At 39.4% G+C, this 18808-nt stretch overlaps 2 protein-coding genes across 10 annotated transcripts in view; both read left to right on the top strand.

Annotated features, from left to right (window-relative positions):
- The window catches only part of Ppp6c (protein phosphatase 6, catalytic subunit), a 32346-nt gene extending 18796 nt beyond the window's left edge, over positions 1–13550 (top strand). Inside the window, exons 3-7 of one of the 2 annotated variants that reach the window (XM_087647436.1) lie at positions 1560–1625; positions 3172–3313; positions 8260–8339; positions 8502–8711; positions 10896–13550. In XM_087647436.1, the coding sequence (XP_087503562.1) occupies positions 1623–1625; positions 3172–3313; positions 8260–8339; positions 8502–8711; positions 10896–11144 (684 nt within the window). In that variant the 5' untranslated portion in view covers positions 1560–1622 and the 3' untranslated portion in view covers positions 11145–13550. 2 annotated transcript variants of the gene reach the window in all.
- Positions 13551–18051: 4501 nt separating this feature from the next.
- The window catches only part of Scai (suppressor of cancer cell invasion), a 111964-nt gene continuing 111207 nt past the window's right edge, over positions 18052–18808 (top strand). For 5 of the 8 annotated variants that reach the window (XR_015683420.1, XR_015683421.1, XR_015683422.1 and 2 more), the window contains exons 1-2: positions 18058–18193; positions 18743–18787. Coding sequence is in view for 2 of the 8 variants with exons in the window: in XM_087654559.1 (XP_087510685.1) it covers positions 18141–18193; positions 18743–18787 (98 nt within the window). In the remaining 6 variants the exon portion in view is untranslated. 8 annotated transcript variants of the gene reach the window in all.

Raw genomic sequence — 18808 nt, 5'->3', positions numbered from 1 at the left:
GTGATGAGAAACATTGGCATTATGATTAGGGAATAGATTATATACTTCAAAAAAATGTGGATTGGGCCATATACCGGCTACCTAAGCTACCTGAGCTTGCACACAGATTCTCTAAACGGGGCCTCCGGACCTTGCAAGTGGTAAAAGCAGGAGAGAGAGAGAGAGAGAGAGAGAGAGAGAGAGAGAGAGAGAGAGAGAGAGAGAGAGAGAGAGAGAGAAACTTCTAGTGCACAGGGTATGATGGTGCATACTTTTAATCCAAGTTTTGGGTCTGCCTGGTCTACATAGTGAATTCTAGTACAGATAATGGCTATGTAGAGAGACCCTGCCTCAAAGAACCAAAAGAAACAAAAAATCTTCTTGTGCTTTACTGTGACTAAGGGGAGTGACTCCAGTTTTGCTTAAGATTGTCCTCACTCAAGCAGCAAATATTATTAGGACCTCTTGGTGTGGAGGATACGCAGCTCTGTGCTCTGCTGTGGAATGCGAAACATCCCAGAGATAAGTTTTCCTCAAGGAAAAGTGTTCTTGGCTACTTTGAATCATGAGTTAAAAAAAACTGATACGACTTGCTCAGAGGAAAAGGAGGAGTATGAGGGAAGAGTTGTAGGAGAGGGTGATCAGAAGGGGGGCAGTGAGCAGGATGTAAAATGATAAATAAAATTTCTAAAGCTGCTTTTCTTTTGAGAGAAAAGTGACAAACTGGTTACTTAGACTTAGATATTGTAAAGATGAAGGAGGTAAACTAGTAATTTTAAAGGAAACAGTTGCTAGTGACAATATTTGAGTTTACTAATGAAAATTTTGGATTTGGGAAAGTTTCAGTTTAATCATGAACCTAACTTTTATTTTCTTAATACGGGGTCTCACTATATAGCTCCAGCTGGCCTTGAACTCACTATGTATGTAAACCAGGCTTGCTTAAAACTCCATCCATCCTTGCCTCTCAAGGACTAGGATTAAAGAAATGCCTGAAAGTTTCTGATACTTTTTAAAGACTTTTCTGATAAGTGATGATGTTAGCAAATATTTAATGACATGTAAAGAAGTATCATTTCATACTCCTAATGACCAGTATATCATTTACTCAAAGCAGGTGGCAGTAGTCTGACCATATTGTGGTATGGTGTTATATTCATTCTAATATGATTTTAGATTTTATATTGTGAATTAATCTTTATTTGTCTTGTTGGATTTTGACATAGTATTTGAAATAAAGTATGCATTATTATATGAGAATGCTAACAAACACTGCTCCTCTTGGTGAAGCAGAGGCAGGAATTGCAAAATTCAAGGCTAACCTGGATCCAAGTTCTCTGGCAAAGCAGCCAGTGCTTTTAACCTCTGAGCTACCTCTCCAGTTTCTACCAATTTGTTTTTACCTTCATGCTTTTTAGGTTTAGGAATTAGATTCTTGGCAGTTTTGCATATACACTATTTCTTCTTTCAAATGTAAATATTTGAAATCTATTAAACTGTTTCTATACATGTCTTATTCTCAATTTATCTTACTCATTCACAGGAATTTGTAATTAGCATATATTGATTTTCTTTTACAGTTTTATGATCTTTGCGAACTGTTCAGAACTGGAGGTCAGGTTCCTGACACAAACTACATATTTATGGTATGTAAATGCTGGTAATGCCAGGTGCTTCTTTAAAATAAAAGGTCCTGACTTATTACATGCAAGTTCTATAATTGCTATTTAAATGTATGAAAAGGTGAGTCTGTACTTTTTTATATTTTGTCATGTCTTATAGTAGCATGTAGTTGCTATATTTATAAATCACTGTATACGTAGGACTGGTTGTCACTGCAGTAATGGCAAGAGGACCACATAGAACCCCTAATTTAGTTTGTAAATGGATAAATATATGCAGGTATACTTTGTTATTTCATACTTTTCCCTAATACACACTTGCTATTATGGCGGAGTTTTTTTTTTAACCTTTCTTTTTTGAATGTAATGGTTTTTGTTTCTGAATCTTGTGTGTTTGTGTGTGCGCTTATGGAGGCCATTGATAACCTTGGACGCTGTTCCTAAGGTGCCGTCCACCTGTTCTTGAGAGAAAGCCTCTCATTACCCTGGGACTCCCTAAGCAGGCTAAGCCGGCTCAAAGCAAGCCCCGAAGTCCCGCCCGCCTCCCCAGCGCTGGATCATTAGAACATGGCACCATGCCTTGCTGGTTCTCTGTGGGTTTAAGTATGGCCTCATACCACAGAGCAAGTTATCCACCAAGCTATCTTTCCAGCACATTAATTAAAAAATGTGTATGAATGTTTTGCTTACATGTCTTCTGTCTTACATGCTTATGCCACTGGAGGTCAACGGAGTATTGGATCCTCTGGAACTTGAATTACAGATGGTTGTGAACCATATGAGGGTGCTGGGAATTAAACCCAGGCCTTTTGCAAGAACACGTGCCATTGCAAAGTTCTCTTAATTATTATTAATATTTTTAAGTTTTTAAAATTTGTTATTTTTTTTATATTTATGGGTGTTTTGCCTGCATGTATGTCAATTTACCACATGCATGCTTGGCACTCACAGAGGCCAGAAGAGAGTGTCAGATCCCTGGAACTGGAGTTACAGATGTTGTTAATTACTATGTGGAAGCTGGCAATAGAACTTGGGTCCTCTGGAAAAGTAATCATTGTTCTTAACCACTGAGCCACCTCTCAAACCCTTTTACTGTTTTTTAAAGCTGTTTTCTAAATATTGGTATATTATTGGTCTAAGTGAGACATTAGTTGGAAGTGTAAATAGTATTTTATATGTGGGGGGTTTTCCTGCTGTTTGTTTTGTAAGGGGATCTTACTGTGTTGTCCTGGCTGACCTGAAGCTCTCTAAGTAGACCAGGCTTACTCTCTGATTTCTTGTCTTGAGAACAGAGTCTCTTACTGAGCCAGAAATTCTGGATTCCAGGAGGCTTCCCAGGTGGCCAAGCTTCACCTTCTCAGGCTCCAGGGTTTGGATTATAGGCATGTGAAGCCATCTTTTTCATCTGTACTAGGGACACAAAGCTCCTCATGCTTATAGAGACAGAACTCTGTTTTTAAATGATTTCTTAAGAAATTACTTTTTAAAAGCACTGTGCAGCTGTTTGTTGTTGCTCTTTTGGGCTCTTACACTATTGTACAGTTTGTAACTATAAACTTTTACTTTACAGGGTGATTTTGTAGACAGAGGTTACTATAGTTTGGAGACCTTCACTTATCTTCTTGCACTAAAGGCTAAGTGGCCTGACCGTATTACACTTTTAAGAGGAAATCATGAGAGTAGACAGATAACGCAGGTGTACGGATTTTATGGTAAGACCTTCTTTTCTCTGATCTGAGTGGTATTTTACTTTGGGGGAGGGGGAGTTGTATCAATCATGTGTGTATGTTGTTTTGGTTTTTGGTTTTTTGGGGCTTTTTGCTTTACTCCACATTTCCCCCAGTCAACTGAAAATCTTGCCATATAGTGAAACGCTGAGTGCTGTTACTAAGGCTTTGGTATGCATCTTTTTAAATTAGTGTAGAAAAAAAGAATATAATCTTAAATTTCCCACTTTGGAATCACTGACTGCTTGTTTAAAGTGCATATTGTAGGCCTGTGAGGTAACCCAGTGGGTGGGTAAAGGTACTCACTCCCTGCCAAGCCTGATAACCCGAGTTCATCTGAGAGAACTGACTCCTGAAGGTTATTCTCTGACCTCCACATGTGCATTCTACAGCATAACTTCCAGTATGCACAAAGAATGAAGAAATAGAGTAAAAATTTTTAAATTTTGTATTATCTTTAATTATGTTTCGATTTGTAGGTGTGTGCACATAAGTTCTGGTTTTCTTAGAGTCCAGAGGCATTGGATCTTCTGGATCTGGAGTTACAGTTAGAAGTTGCCTGATACGGTACTGGGAATTTACTCCAATCTACGGCTCAGTCTTAACTGCTGAGCTGTCTTTCCAACCCCAATTTAAACAACAATAACAACAAAAAAAAAATGTAGATTGCTGGATCTCACTTCAAACATTGTAATCAAAACCCTAGAATCTACTGAAAGTGGATGCTATACACATTAAACACTGGGGTTCTATCTGCATGTGGCCCCCCTCTGTACCCCTCTCCTCTCCTTTTTTGTTTTGGACAGTGTGGGTGATTGAATCCAGAACTTATGTATACCAGGCCAGTATTCTACAACTGAGCTCTATACCCAGTCCTTCCTTAATGCTGTATCGTGCTCTTAGCCGGCTTTTTTACTTCCTTAATCTTTTGGTGGTTTGGTTTGGTTTTGACAGGATTGTCTCCATAGAGACCCATAGAGGCCCAAAGTGACCTAGAAGTCACTGTCATCCTTGAGGGCCTTGGTGACATGATCCTTCTGTGGCAGCCTCCTGAATGCTGAGATTTTGGAATATTTGGAAAAACATGAGATTTCTTGAGGATAAGACACAAATCTAAACACAGTTATGTTTTATATGTATAATATATAATTTCATTATATAATATATTATATAAAATACAATTTTTATATATTATATAGTCTGAAAGTAATTTTATATAATACAAATTGAGTGTCTCGAATCTGAAAATGTACAACCCCAAATCATCATCTGTAAAGTCTGAAACTTTGAACATCAACCACCGTGACACTCAAAAGTTTCAAGTTGTGGGTCTGGCACTTGAAAGTTTCAGATTTTCAATACTTCTGTTTTCTGTGGGAGGCACATGCCCAAGCATACAAACTGAGCACTTTGTCACTAAGCTACACTCAAGCCCTAAACTGAAATCTGGAACACAAACCTTTCCTTTTTTTCTTTTTCTTTCTTTGTTTCTGGAATTTTGAGATAGGATTTTGCTACATAGATCTGGATGGACTGGAGCTTTCTGCTTGGCCAGGCCGGCCTTGAATTTGTGTGGCAGTCTTACTGCCAATCTTAGTCTCCTCCATGCCTGAGCACTCACATGGGAAGAAATATGTCAGATAAGGCATATGAAGCATTTGTTTGTTTATTTGAGACAGGATCTCATTCTATAGTTCAGGCTAGCTTGGAATTCACTGTGTGTCCCAAGTTAGCCTCAGAAATTCAATATTCTCCTAAATCGGTCTCTTAATTGTTGAACACTTATTTCCCTATTTAGGGGCAGGATCTCATTCTGTAGCCCAGGCTGGTCAAAAAGTCAGTATCTGGTTCATAATGGCCTTAAAATTATGGTACTCCTCCTGCCTTAGTTTCCCGAATTCTGGGATTATAGATTTATATCCTTTGTTTGTTTGTAGGTTTTTTGTTTTATGTGTTTTATTTTGTTAAATCAGGATCTCCCTACGTAGCTTTGGCTGTCCTGGAACTCACTATATTTATCAAGCTGGCACTCAGATCTGCCTGCCTCTATGTCTTGAGCACTGAGATTAAATGTGTATGCCACAATGTGCTGCTTATTTGTTTTAAAGGAATATGGAAATAAACACAAAAACATTTGTGTATTCTAGTGCTAATGTGTTTACACTATGGCCAGGAGTAGAGGTCAGACAATAATTTAAACAACTTATAGGAGTTAGTTCTTTTCTTCAAGCATGTGGGTTCTGGGGGTTGTCAGGTTTGGTGGCAAGCCTGAGATTGTATCCTAATCTTTTATTTTATTTAAAAATACATAAGTGCGTGTGTGTGTGTGTCTGTGTCTGTGTGTCTGTGTCTGTGTGTCTGTGTGTCTGTATGTGTCTGTGTGTCTGTATGTGTCTCTGTGTGTCTGTGTGTGTGTGTGTCTGTGTCTGTGTCTGTGTGTCTGTGTCTGTGTGTTTGTGTGTCTGTATGTGTCTGTGTGTCTGTATGTGTCTCTGTGTGTCTGTGTCTGTGTGTGTGTGTGTATGTGTTAACATAGTCACTGTTGTGTCCCTGGATGGTCTAGAACTTCCTAGAACCACCACCAATCTACCTGCCTGTACCTCCCAAGATCAGACATTGAAGGTATGTTCTACCACCATATCTGTATTTTATTTTATTTATTTAAGATTTGTTCATTTTTGCCAGACATGGTGGCATATACCTTTAATCCCTTGGGAAGCAGAGACAAGCGGATCTCTGTGAGTTTGAGACCAGCACTCTATCTACAAAGCAAGTTCTAGGATATCCAGGGCTCTGTTATACAGAGAAACCCTGACTCAAAAAAACAGACCAAAAAGAAATATGTGCATTTTATTTTATGTGTATGAGTGTTTGCTTGCATGTATGTCTGTGCGTGACGTGCATGCTATGAACTGAGTATAGGTCCTTTGCAAGAGCGTTAAATGATCTTAACCACTGAGCCATCACTCCAACCTCCCAGTTTATTTTCAGCCTCCCAATATTTATTTTTAGTGTGATTCGATTTTGATTGAAGTCATTTATAAAATTTGCCATGCATATTATCATTGTGATTCTTAGAAAGTTTAGCTTTTTTTTTTGCAGCATTTTAAATTTTAGACTTATATTATGGATACTCAAAAATATATGTGTAAGAAAAAAAGAGAGAAATGCTTCATGTGTGTAATTATACCACTGCAGTCATCAGTGTGGGTCAAAGGAGCAAAAGGGGGAGAGAATGTCAGTATGTTTTGGCAAAAAAAAAAAAAAAAAAAATGCTAACAGTACCAAATTTGGTGTTGAATTTTTTCTTTCTCAGAAGTGTGTTCTGGGCTGGAGAGATGACTCAGTGGTTAAGAGCACTGACTGCTCTTCCAGAGGTCCTGAGTTCAAATCCCAGCAACCACATGGTGGCTCACAACCATCTGTAATGGGATCTGATGCCCTCTTCTGGTGTGTCTGAAGACAGCAGCAGTGTACTCACATAAAATAAATAAATGAATCTTTTTTAAAAGGGGTGGGGGAGGTGCTGGAGAGATGACTCAGTGGTTAAGAGCACTAACTGCTCTTCCAGAGGTCCTGAGTTCAATTCCCAGCAACCACATGGTGGCTCACAACCATCTGAAATGAGATCTGGTGCCCTCTTCTGATGTGTCTAAAGACAGCTATAGTGTATTCATATAAATAAAAATTAATAAATTTATTTTTAAAAAAGAAGTGTGTTCATCTTGTAGTTTTATTTAACAACAAGGTAAGTAGTTACTCAGGAGTACAATAATTTTATTTATCATGGGGTTTACAGTGACTTAAAGCTATAAATAGCTATTAGTTATATTGGTTGCTTAGTTCATACTGAAAACATACACTGGAGGCTTAATTTTTTTAATTACATTTATTTGTGTATGTGTGTACACATGTTCATGTTCTCCCATGAATGTCTGTGAGAATGTAGGAAGCTGGGCTGTAGTGACTCATGCCTTTGCTCTTGGGACTCAGGAAGCAGAGGGGGTCACTTTAGAATGTATGTGCATGTCTGTGTATGTGTGTCAATGGAGGTCAGAGGACAACCAAAGGACTTGGGTCTTTCTCTCTACCATTTGGATTCTGGGGTTCAAAGCCAGATCATCAGGCTTGGGGGCAAATGCCTTTAACTGGTAAGCCATCTTGACCCTTCTGAGTCTAATCAGTTCTGCCTGTTAGAACTTGACTAGATGCAGAATTTAGTTGCAGTTTTTAGAAGATCTCTCCAGAAACAACTTTGCCCTGAAGAATGTTGGGCTAAGAATTACTTGTACTCCTATAATTAAGGGTTCTCAAACTTATTCGATTTGATCATCCTCCTAGAATAAGGCATTCATATTAAAGAAATGCACTATTTTATATAATTACTTGGTATTTTCATAACTGACCAAAACATTGATTTGGTCAATGTGAAATCAAAAATTTGCTTCCCCTTGATAGCATATTGGTTAATATTCCAAACTTTATCTTAGGGACATTCCTGGAATGAAAAGGATTATAATTTCCTTAGGGAACATAGTCCTGAAATATTTATTTTTATTTTATGTGTGTGTATTACCTGAACATTGTATGTGTACCACATTTGTGCACTGTGCCTGCAGAAGCCAAAAGAGAATATAAGATCCACTCACTGAAATTATGGATAGTTTGGAGCCATGTGGCTCCTGAGAACTGAGCCAAGGTCTTCTGCAAGAGCATCAAGTGTTCTTAACAGATGAGCCATCTCTCCAGCTAAGTCTTATTTATACATATGCATGTGTATGTGTACTCTAGATGGAACTTTATACACACAAGGTAAGCACCGGCCACAGCTATAGCCCAGTCTTCATTAGGGTATGTGTATTGTTAGATAGTAGACTTCATTAATCTAATAGTAGCTTTCATTAATGAAAACACATCTGTTTACTTCACAGATGAGTGCCAAACCAAATATGGAAATGCTAATGCCTGGAGATACTGTACCAAAGTTTTTGACATGCTCACAGTAGCAGCTGTAAGTTTATATGAATCTCTTTAGTGCTTCAAATATTTTTTATTGCCAATAACATTACATATTTTTATCAGTTGTGTCCATTTACTTAGTTTTATATTATTGAATTTGTATATGACTTAATTTGAGTTTATTATTATCCTTTGTTATTCTTTTTTTCTCTAGTTAATAGATGAGCAGATTTTGTGTGTTCATGGTGGTTTATCTCCTGATATCAAAACACTGGATCAAATTCGAACTATTGAGCGAAATCAGGAAATTCCTCACAAAGGAGCATTTTGTGACCTGGTATGGTCAGATCCTGAAGATGTGGACACTTGGGCAATCAGTCCCAGAGGAGCAGGTTGGCTTTTTGGAGCAAAAGTCACAAATGAGGTAAAGATACAATTTTTGGAAAAGTAGTTCTTTTATTGGTAAAAGAAAAATGGTGAGCTCATATATTTAACTCATAGCCTAATTTATTAAAATTATGGTTGTTATTGGGTATCAGATTTCTACTGTAGTTGATTGATTTATGCTTCCTGAATAGTTCAATGAGATTATATAATGAAAGTACCTATATTGTTAAGTAACAGGATCACCAAAACAAGATAGGCAACTTGTTTGTTTTAATATACTTAAGATTTTTATTTATTTATTTTATGTAGTAAGTACACTGTGGCTGTCTTCAGACACACCAGAAGAGGGCATCAGATCTCATTACAGATGGTTGTGAGCCACCATGTGGTTGCTGGGATTTGAACTCAGGACCTCTGGAAGAGCAGTTAGTGCTCTTAACTACTGAACCATGAAACATGCATATATTCTGACAGTCTAATTCTGGTTGAATTCAAATTTTATTTTACTTATTTTTTGTTTAAAATATTTTTAAGCTTTGTTTGTTTGTTTGTTTGTTTGTTTGTTTTAGACAGGGTTTCACTATGTAACTCTGATTGTCCTGAACTTACTATGTAGACCAGGCTGGCCTCAAACTCATAGAAATCTGCCTGCCTCTACACCCAACCCCAACCCCCAGTGCTGGGATTAAAAGTGTGCACCACTATACATAGTATGATCTTTATTCTTTATTTTATGTGTGTAGATGTTTTGTCTGCATCTATGTGCATGAAATGCCTGAGGAAGCCAGAAGAGAGTTAGAACTCTTAGGACTGGAGTTACAAGTGGTTTTGAGCTACTATGTGGTAGTTGGGAATCAAATCCCTGTCTTCTGGTAAAGTAGCCATTGTTCTTAACCATTAAACCGTCTATCTGGCCTGATTTCAAATTTTAAAGTAATACCACATGAGCTAAGAGAATCCAATATTGTTCTAAGACATGTACTGAATCTTTATGACTGGGTGGAAATGAGAACCATTAGGATGAACAATTAGACAGTAGTAATATAACTTCTTGTTTAAAATTTACAAAATATATTATGATTACAGTCTTTGATTTCTGATCATCTACAGTGCTAGTTGCATGAATACAACAATTTTAAAATTCAGAAACTATTTGCTAAAACTTTAGGGTAAATAAATTACAAATAAGCTATACATAGAAATTCTTACATCTCCTATTTTATAACTAGTTTTATCAAATTATGAACCTAGTTGCTCTATACATATACAAAACAGTGCATACATCAAGAACAGCCAAGTACAAGTATATGGGCAAATAGCATTCACAGATACAGGGATTATGTTCTGTCAAGATATGGTCCAACATAATGGAGTCATAGATCTAGGCACTAGGACCATTGGTTTGTCCTCAGTTATGGAAAGACTTGACCCCGTCTGAACCTTTTTCTCTTTAGGTTGTAAAGAAGGATAATGTCTTTGTGGCATACAGTAAATCCTCATATAAGATTGAAAGTAATGTTATGAGGTTATTAAATAGAAAACTTTTGTTTTATAATTGGTAATAATTATATAATTATTTACCCCTAGAAATTTTTTTTACCTGATACAGTTCTTAACTAGGTGGCACAGGCTGACTTCAAACTCTCAATTCTCTGTAATGTTTATTTGCCTGTTTATGTATGTGTGTGTGTGTGTGTGTGTGTGTGTGTGTGTGTGTGTACACGAACACACACACAGGGAGGTCAAGAAGTTATAGGACAACTTGTAGGAGTCAGTTTTCTCCTACCCTGTGGATTCTGGGATCAAATTCTTGTTATTAGCCTTGGTGATAGGTTCTTAGTTACCTCTCTACCAACCTAGCCAATTTTTTATCATCATCATCATCACCACCACTACCACCACCACTACTACTCTTACTACCACTACACTGCTACTATTACTGTGTTGCAGCGGTAGGTTCTAAACTTGTCGATGCGAGCAGTTCTCCTGCCCAGCCTCCCAAGTAGCTGAGAGTAGAGGTGGTAATTACCGTGCCTGCCTCAGAAACTTGTAACTGTGGACCTTGTACTTCAAAACAGACTTGGGCCAAAGTGACTGGAAATTTTGGGGATGATTATAGAGTGGGGTTTAGAATCATGATAACTTTATTTGTGACACTTGCTACTTGGAATGGTTATTAAGCACTTGGGTGAAATACTTACAAAGCTTTTCTGAATTTCAGTTTGTTCATATCAACAACTTAAAACTCATCTGCAGAGCACATCAGCTTGTGCACGAAGGCTATAAGTTTATGTTTGACGAGAAGCTGGTCACAGTGTGGTCTGCTCCTAACTACTGCTATCGCTGTGGAAACATTGCTTCCATCATGGTCTTCAAAGACGTCAACACGAGAGAACCAAAGTTATTCCGAGCAGTTCCAGATTCAGAACGTGTTATTCCTCCCAGAACCACGACGCCGTATTTCCTTTGAGGCCTTTGCCATCCCGCTGGCCACTTTTTGCCCTCTTTTACCCCAACTTTCTTGTACCCTCTACAATATACTTTTTATTGAGCACTTTGCTGCTGAAATGCTGCCTCTTGCCTTTTTTTTAATTTTAAATTATCTAACTTTATTGTTTGTTATGGTGTCAATAGCAGTGTTTTTCTATCAGTTTTGTCACTCATCCTATCCCCACATGGACTCGTTTGAGAAGACTTGAGAAATGTCTTAATACTCACATTGCTGCATGTAGCTCTTGCTTGTTTGCTGTTCTGGGGAGACAGGAAGCATTTCTTTTTTAAAAAGCCAATTGACAATTACATGGAAATCCTCCTCATTTGTATCAGCTAGCCTTTTGTTTTTGTTTGGTAGGATTTAAGAAATTTCAGCAGCAAAGTTGTCCAGTGGGCAGGATGGACTGCATATGCCTGAGTCATGTACCCTTGTCCAAGCTGTAAACTCCACTGTCCTTTGTTGGATGATAATTTGATGTTTTAAAAGGGTATAAAATAAATTGGTCTAAAGGGCTGCCCTCCTTGTTGTGTTTTTAAATTTTAGTTAAAAACTGCTACAGCTATGACTTTGTACATTAAGATAATTGTACTGATCTTTTTTCAAAAATCTTGTATTTTTTAATAAAATAATCTTAAAACCCAGATAGGTTAAGTGTTAGAAATTTTAAAAAATTTACATTGTTAGCTGAAAGTTACTTTTTCTTTCTTATGTTTTCTTATTTTTTTTTCTTTTTCTTTGTTGAGTTTTTGACCCTTTGGTTGAGTTAAAAATTTCAATTAAAATTCAATATTTTTTTAAAAAAATCACTAAATTGTGCCTAAAGAACATAACTGCCATATTAATGTTTTTATTTCTATAGTATTAGAAAACATTTAATACTTATAGCATTAATGTGTTGATTTGATACCAATTGAGTAGAATGTGCTCAGTCCAGTTTACACTCTGTCATGAGTATCATCAAGTAAACACATGTACTTTTCAATAGCAAGCATTCTCTCGCTGTAACCTTTGACCTTAACTTTTACAAAGTATTCAGTTTTTAACTGCAATTTTAAAGGCTGAACAATCAGAACCCTTGTGTTTGTGAACTGTAATCTGAAGCAGATTAAAGTATGAGAAAAAACAGACTGTTCTCTTGTGAAGGTCTGTCATACCATATTTCAGCTTTGTGCTTATAATTTGACTATCTAAAGGGTTGTGATGATCAGTTCTTGATATATAATTGTCCACTTAATAAGGACATGTATATTATCATTATCTCTTATGACTGTAGTCATAGATAATTTGGGGATGTACCATCTTATGAAATTGTTGGTATCCCTTTATAATTTCTCGTCATCCCAGGAAATCCATGTGAAGGCTGATTGATAAAGCACTTTAGCATCTGTTCAGGTAGTTTTAAAAACAACTTTTCCCCTTCAGGATAAGAGCTTCCAGGTTATCTAAAAATGCAATAAAGATCTTAATAGTCTAAGCTTCTTGGCAAATAATCTTTCATCAGGGTTTCTTTTACTGAATGAGCACAATGTTATTTTGATTTTATTTGTCCCAAAGCACCCAGCTCCTTGTACAGTTTTTAATGGTGTGGCTCTATGAAAGAAGCGGCTGAGACATTTGATGCACACACTTGAACCAATAGTGGATCAGTAGCTTTGTGTGTGTCTCCTAACCCCGGTGTAATTCGGGTGGAAAGGTATTTTATCTCACAGGAATATGTAGCTATGTATTTTACTAATTGTGAAACACTGGAATTAATGATGCAGATAACTTGGTGTGGTTTTTGAACAGCTCTGCAGTATTTTCTTGTTGTTACCATAAATTGTATTTAAGTGCTTGCCCTCCACTGCTTTTAAGTTGTACCAGTAAAACCAGTAACTCTCAATCAATCCCCTTTCCACTTCGCACTCCCTAGCTTAGTTGGTACAGTTGTTTTCATTCTCCTTGTAATGTGACTTATTTTCAAGTCATGGTGCACTGCATTTGTTTGTCACTAGCTGGGCATGTGCCAATAATACTCTGTCCATTCCTTAACTGCCATCTCTGTTTTGCCTGAGTTTTCTTCTACTGATAATGGCTTTGGGGCATGGAAAAAGTAGTTTTTGCTATTAGACTTGTGAAGGAAAGAGAGAGTGAATGTATCGGACTTTGTAAGCCTGAAAACGAATATTTGGATCCCTCTACTAAACAAGGGCTATGTACTATACAGAGTAATCTTGTGGTGGGAGATGCTTGCAAGCCAGAGGTCTGTAGGCGAGGGAATCTGCCTCTCCCTGTATCTAGGCCGAATGTAAAACCCCTTATGTTGTATCAATGGAGCTAAGAACTATTTTTATTTGCCTGTGATATATTTCGTTTCTAATAAAGTGTTCTAGGCTCCAGTGAGAACTGTCTACTTTGAATTGCCATCTCCTCCCTTTCTTCATTTGGCTGATAGACTCCTGGCTAGCTGTCCATAGATCAATGCTTCTCCCTAAAGCATCCTCGTTTCTTTAAATGTGTTCACTCGTGCGTGATCCTAAAAGCCTTGACTACATCTATTATGCAACCTGGACCAGCTCCTGTTCCACCTGGATGTCTAGAGCTGTTGGGAGATTTTGACATCTTAAATGCTGACTTTTGCTTTTGAAATAAGGTTCAAAATGTTTGTTGCATTTAAGATCTGTGTGTGTGCGTGTGTTTGCTCTGTAACCCCAGCTCCAGGTGTTGGAAAATGCCTGTACTGTGAAAGCCTGCCGCTGTCAGAAGTAGAAGCACTTTTGTCAGCTTCCAGAAAATTATGTACAGAGTTGGAGAGATTTAACTACAAGATTTATCTCTAAGAATCCAAATTTTTAAATGTCATTGTTTTTTAAATGCTAATGTTTGTAAAGCACCTTCAGTTCTTTCAATGAAAGGTGCTACATTCCCTCGGTGTCAATTAATAAAAAGATTATAGGAAGTTTGTGAAAAATAATTTTATCTAATGCAGAATTTCCTGAGAAGAAGGTAGCAGTTAATATAATTTATGTTTTCAAAGAAATGCTTGCTTTTTCACTCGGTTGCCTGACTGGTAAACAAAACTAACCGTTTTTTCCCCCTGTATTTTCCTATGGGCTAAGTGGTCCCGTTTCTTTTTTTTTTTTTTTTTTCGGAGCTGGGGACTGAACCCAGGGCCTTGCGCTTGCTAGGCAAGCGCTCTACCACTGAGCTAAATCCCCAACCAGTGGTCCCATTTCTTAAAAGCACTATTTAGTGTTCCAACGTAGATTTCGTACACAGCACCATGCTTCATGAGGTCATCACAACTCTTTGAATTGTGTATTTAGAGTGTGGTAATGATAATGAAGTATGGTCATCAAAACCAATAAGAAATATTTGAAAAGCCCTGGAATAATGCAAGTTTCCTTCATCGAATTAATATGTCCCTTTCTTAGAGAATAAGTTTATGCTTAGATTACTAACCTGGTCCTTGATTAAACAATGTATGAGGTGTATACACAATTTCTTTTATGTATTTCAACAAAACCATTTATTGGGTAATATATGCCACTCAGTGAGTACCCAGTAATGGTTCTCACATTTTGTATATAAATGAGAGGAATACATTTTTAAATATATTACTCAAGCATTTGTAGCACTTAGGGCAGAACCCAGGGCTTATGCTAGGTAAATGATCTTCCACTGAGCTACAGGCCCAGCCCAGCCCAGGCATGGCCTAGTTTGTGATTTTTTTTTTTTTTTTTTTTTTGTACTGGGTTGGGCAGTAGAGAAGGGTTCTTACCTTGTAGACCAAACTGTGCCTTCCAAGTGCCGGGGTTTAAGACATACTCCACCATCCCCAACCTATGTCTTGTGGTACTCTTACTATGGATCTCTGCTTGTGTTGCTTCCCCACTGCCCAACACAAACGAAGAAACGGGATTGGAGAGAACAAGTAACTTGTCAAGGTCACATGGGAGAACTGGATCGTGAACCCTGAGGGCACTCCACAGTGACTGCTCAAGCCTTCTATTTTAAGCACCATTGGGTTTTGCAGCAGTGTGACCCTGAACAAATTGAATTCTCTGATCTTTTATTTCTATTCTAAAAGAAATATGGTAAAGTTGATTATAGTTTTAAAAATAGCACCCACAAAATGCCTAGTCCTTGGCACAAAGCTGCTATTTACTGAGGACTCTACTCAAATCAGTGTGATTAGGAAAAGGAACCCAGGGTGAAACATAATTGCTAATAGTATAGTTTTTTTTTAAAGTTTGTTTGTCCTATGTAAATGAATGTTTTTGCCTGCATTTATGTAGGCACAGAGTTCAGAAGAGGGCATCAGATCCAGGATTGGGTATGATTGGGAGACACCACGTTGGTGCCAGGAACTGAACCCAGGTCTTCTGCAAGTACAAGTGCTCTTCACCGCAAGGGATTTAAAAGAAGTGTTTAGTGCAGGAGGAGACATGAGATAGTGGGCTGGAGTAATAGAATGTGCATGTTTTATATAAGCGCCCACAAGTTGAGATGATAGAACTTGGATACAACATGAAATAGTCATTATAGAAAGGCCCAGCAACTAGGAGCAGCACAGATTGTCTATGCTTCAGAGAAGACTGGCCAATCATGGAAAATGTTGGATAGTAGGAAGAGGATTTTAGTAATATTTTAAAATTACTTCAAGACCCCTCCACCTGAAAATCCTTAATTCTTGCTGGATTGATAAGGAGAATGGGTAAAACTGACATGATTGGTGGTCTTAGGATTACATCATTGGAGGGGGACAGCAGATTTTTTTATATTTTCCCTAGTCAAAGCTGTTTTTAGGGCTGGAGAGATGGCTCAGCGGTTAAGAGCACTGACTGCTCTTCCAAGAGGTCCTGAGTTCAATTCCCAGCATCCACATGGTAGCACACAGCCATCTGTAATGGAATCCAGTGCCCTCTTCTGGAGTATCTGAAGACAGCAACAGTGTACTTATATACATTAAATAATTCTTTAAAAAAAATTTTTTAAGAAGAAAGCTATTTTTAAAACCCCATAACAGGGCTGGAGAGATAACTACATGGTTAAGAAAACAGGCTACTCTTCCAGAGCAAATGAAAAATGAAGCCTGGGGTTCATTTTCCAACACCCACAACCTGTAAATCACTACTTGTAACTCCAATCTCAGGAATCCTACATGGGCACCAGATATCATGTGGCATACAGGCTACATGAAGGCAAAACACCCATACACATAAATAAAAATTTTAAATTCCCACAACATATGGAAATGCGATTCTCAAGGAGCACATGCTACATCCTAGGCTACATCCCCAGCAGTGGGCCAACAAGGTAGCTCAACAGATTAAGGTGTTTGCCACCAAACCTGATGACCTGATTTTGATTCCCAGGACCCACATGATGGAAGGAGAGGAGTCACACAAGCTGTCTTCTGGTCTCCTAAATGTCCTAGCATTCATTCATATGACTCATACTCTTTTTCCTTCCTTTCCTCTCTTTTTTTTTAACTCCTCCCTTTCATGCTCCTCAGCAACGCAAAAATAAAATCCAACTACAACTTGCAGCATCCCGTTATTTTATAAAAGGAAGACCATTCCAGCATCGAAGATGGATGCAAGATGAATCATTTAGGAAAAAAGAAACCCTTGCACCAAATGCATTTGGTTCTGTGAAAAATAGTATCTCACTATTTGGGATACTATCCATTTATGGAGATTCGTGAGATTCTTCTCATGCATTTTTATTTGCTAGTGTGTGCAGTGTGTGCAGGTGTGTGTGTCGTGTGCAGGAGGAAGTCACAGAGTCTTTGAGAGCATTCCTCTGTGGGTTCAAGGACAAGCCACAACGTCAGACTTAAACAGCAAGCACCTTTTACTCTGTTGAGCAATATATCTACCACTGTATTGTTGGTGTGTGTTATAACAAAATGTGTTCCAATAAAATGAAAATGGTTCAAGAGAAAGTTTAATGCCTACTCCCAAATGGAAGAAATGAACTTAGAACCTGCCAGACAGATTTGCATAGATCTTAAGAATTATATTCTTCGGTGCAATACATAAACATCTGCTATATTTTCAAAGACAGTTCTTTGTTAGAGCAGGAAGAAACGGTTACTAATATTGTACTAGTAGTTTTGCCTGCTTGGGTCTGTTAAAAATGCAGTGAAATTTTATACTAAAATGATTAATTGGTTAGATTTTTGAATCATCTGTAACGACAGGATGGCTAGCTTTTAAAAGAAGCAGTTCTTTTTAGGCTTTTCAAAATGGAATACATTCCTTGTGGCTTTTGTAATTGATTCATTTTTGCAGTGCTGTTTCTTTTTTTCGTAGTAATTTAAGAAATTCTCCTGCTTTCTTACAAGCTTGCACCCAAGCTTGTGATCTTTCCTGCAGCCAAAGTGCTGGATCCTTACATTTTGAGATCGAGTCCTTTTTGAAGGGTAACACCAAGCTGCAGGGACTGCCTTCGAGGTGATTCAGAAGACCGTGAAAGAGAGCTGCTTTGCCCTAGAACTTCTGAATGTATCTGGTGAATGTGCAGTGTTTGGTTTGGGTTCTGGAGAGGTGCGGAGGCGGAGGAATTAGCAGGTGTCTGGGAGGTGTCTGGGATGCGGGATGCTAGCCAAAGAGAACCTGCAGGCAGGTGTCTAGCGCCGGAGATGTAAGTCCCCCTTTCTGGCACACGGAGGCGCTCGGGGCTCCTCCCGCTCTGCTAGCAGTCTTTAAGGGACCTCTGCCGCCACCTGCAGTCTCAACCAAACCTCAGCGCGCGGGACGTGACGGCCCAAGCGCCCAATCAGTGGTCGGACTTTCAGGTACCCTGCCATTGTGTCCAATAGAAACCGAGGAAAGGCGAGGAGGGGCGGGTCCGGGCCCGCGGCAAGCCTGGCCGAGGCGCGAGGCCCTCCTCCCGTCTCTCCGCCTACTCCAGCCTCCGCCGCTTCAGCTTCCCGAGCGAGCCCTGCGGCCGCCGGAGCATCTCCCGCGGCGGAGCAGGAGCCGGATGGTCAGAGGAGCCCGGCAGTCCCAGCAGCCGCGGAGTCGCCTGGCCCCCAGGTGAGGTGGGCTGCGTTGCGAGGCGGAGGCTAGGGGCGAGGGACCGAGAGAGCGGGCCTGGGGGTGGTGGCCGTGGTGTCGAAGCGCCGAACCCTGAAGGGGCCGGGGTAAAGGAACGCAGCATTTTGGGGGCACCGAGGGAGAGCAGCCCATCAGGGCGGGGAGCGAGGGCGCGCTCGGCAAGAGCGGAAGGCGCGCGCCCCACCGGGGAGCCAAGGAATGCGGGGAACAGGGTCTGAGGGGCGGGGCCGCGTCTGTGGGGAGCTAGGGGGGCCTGCGGCTCTGGGCAGACAATGAGGCCGACGGGGCGGGTGGCAGGGGGAGCCGAACATTTGGAACAGGGAACTGAGAGCATTCGGGGACCAGTAAGTCCTTGGTCGTGGGAGGGAAGGAAGCCCTGCATGAGGGGTATTTGTAAGGTCACGGGTAGAGAGAGTCAACCTGTGGTCAGCCTGTGGTCCCCGAGGGTGGTACGTGGAGTGCCCCACAGGCAAGGCGAGGTTAAAGGTGTGTTGTCTTAGTTACGGGTCTCATTTGTTTGGTCTGTAGACTGTCTGGCACAGTGGAGAAACCACCTCGAAAACGGAAAAGCAGGTAAGGCAAATAAATGCCTTC

The sequence above is a fragment of the Rattus norvegicus genome, chromosome 3, assembly GCF_021556685.1.
Source record: "Rattus norvegicus strain SHRSP/BbbUtx chromosome 3, alternate assembly SHRSP_T2T, whole genome shotgun sequence".
Classification (NCBI taxonomy): Eukaryota; Metazoa; Chordata; class Mammalia; order Rodentia; family Muridae; genus Rattus; species Rattus norvegicus.
The sequence above is the reverse complement of the archived record's forward strand: the minus strand, read 5'-3'. Positions and strand labels throughout refer to the sequence as shown.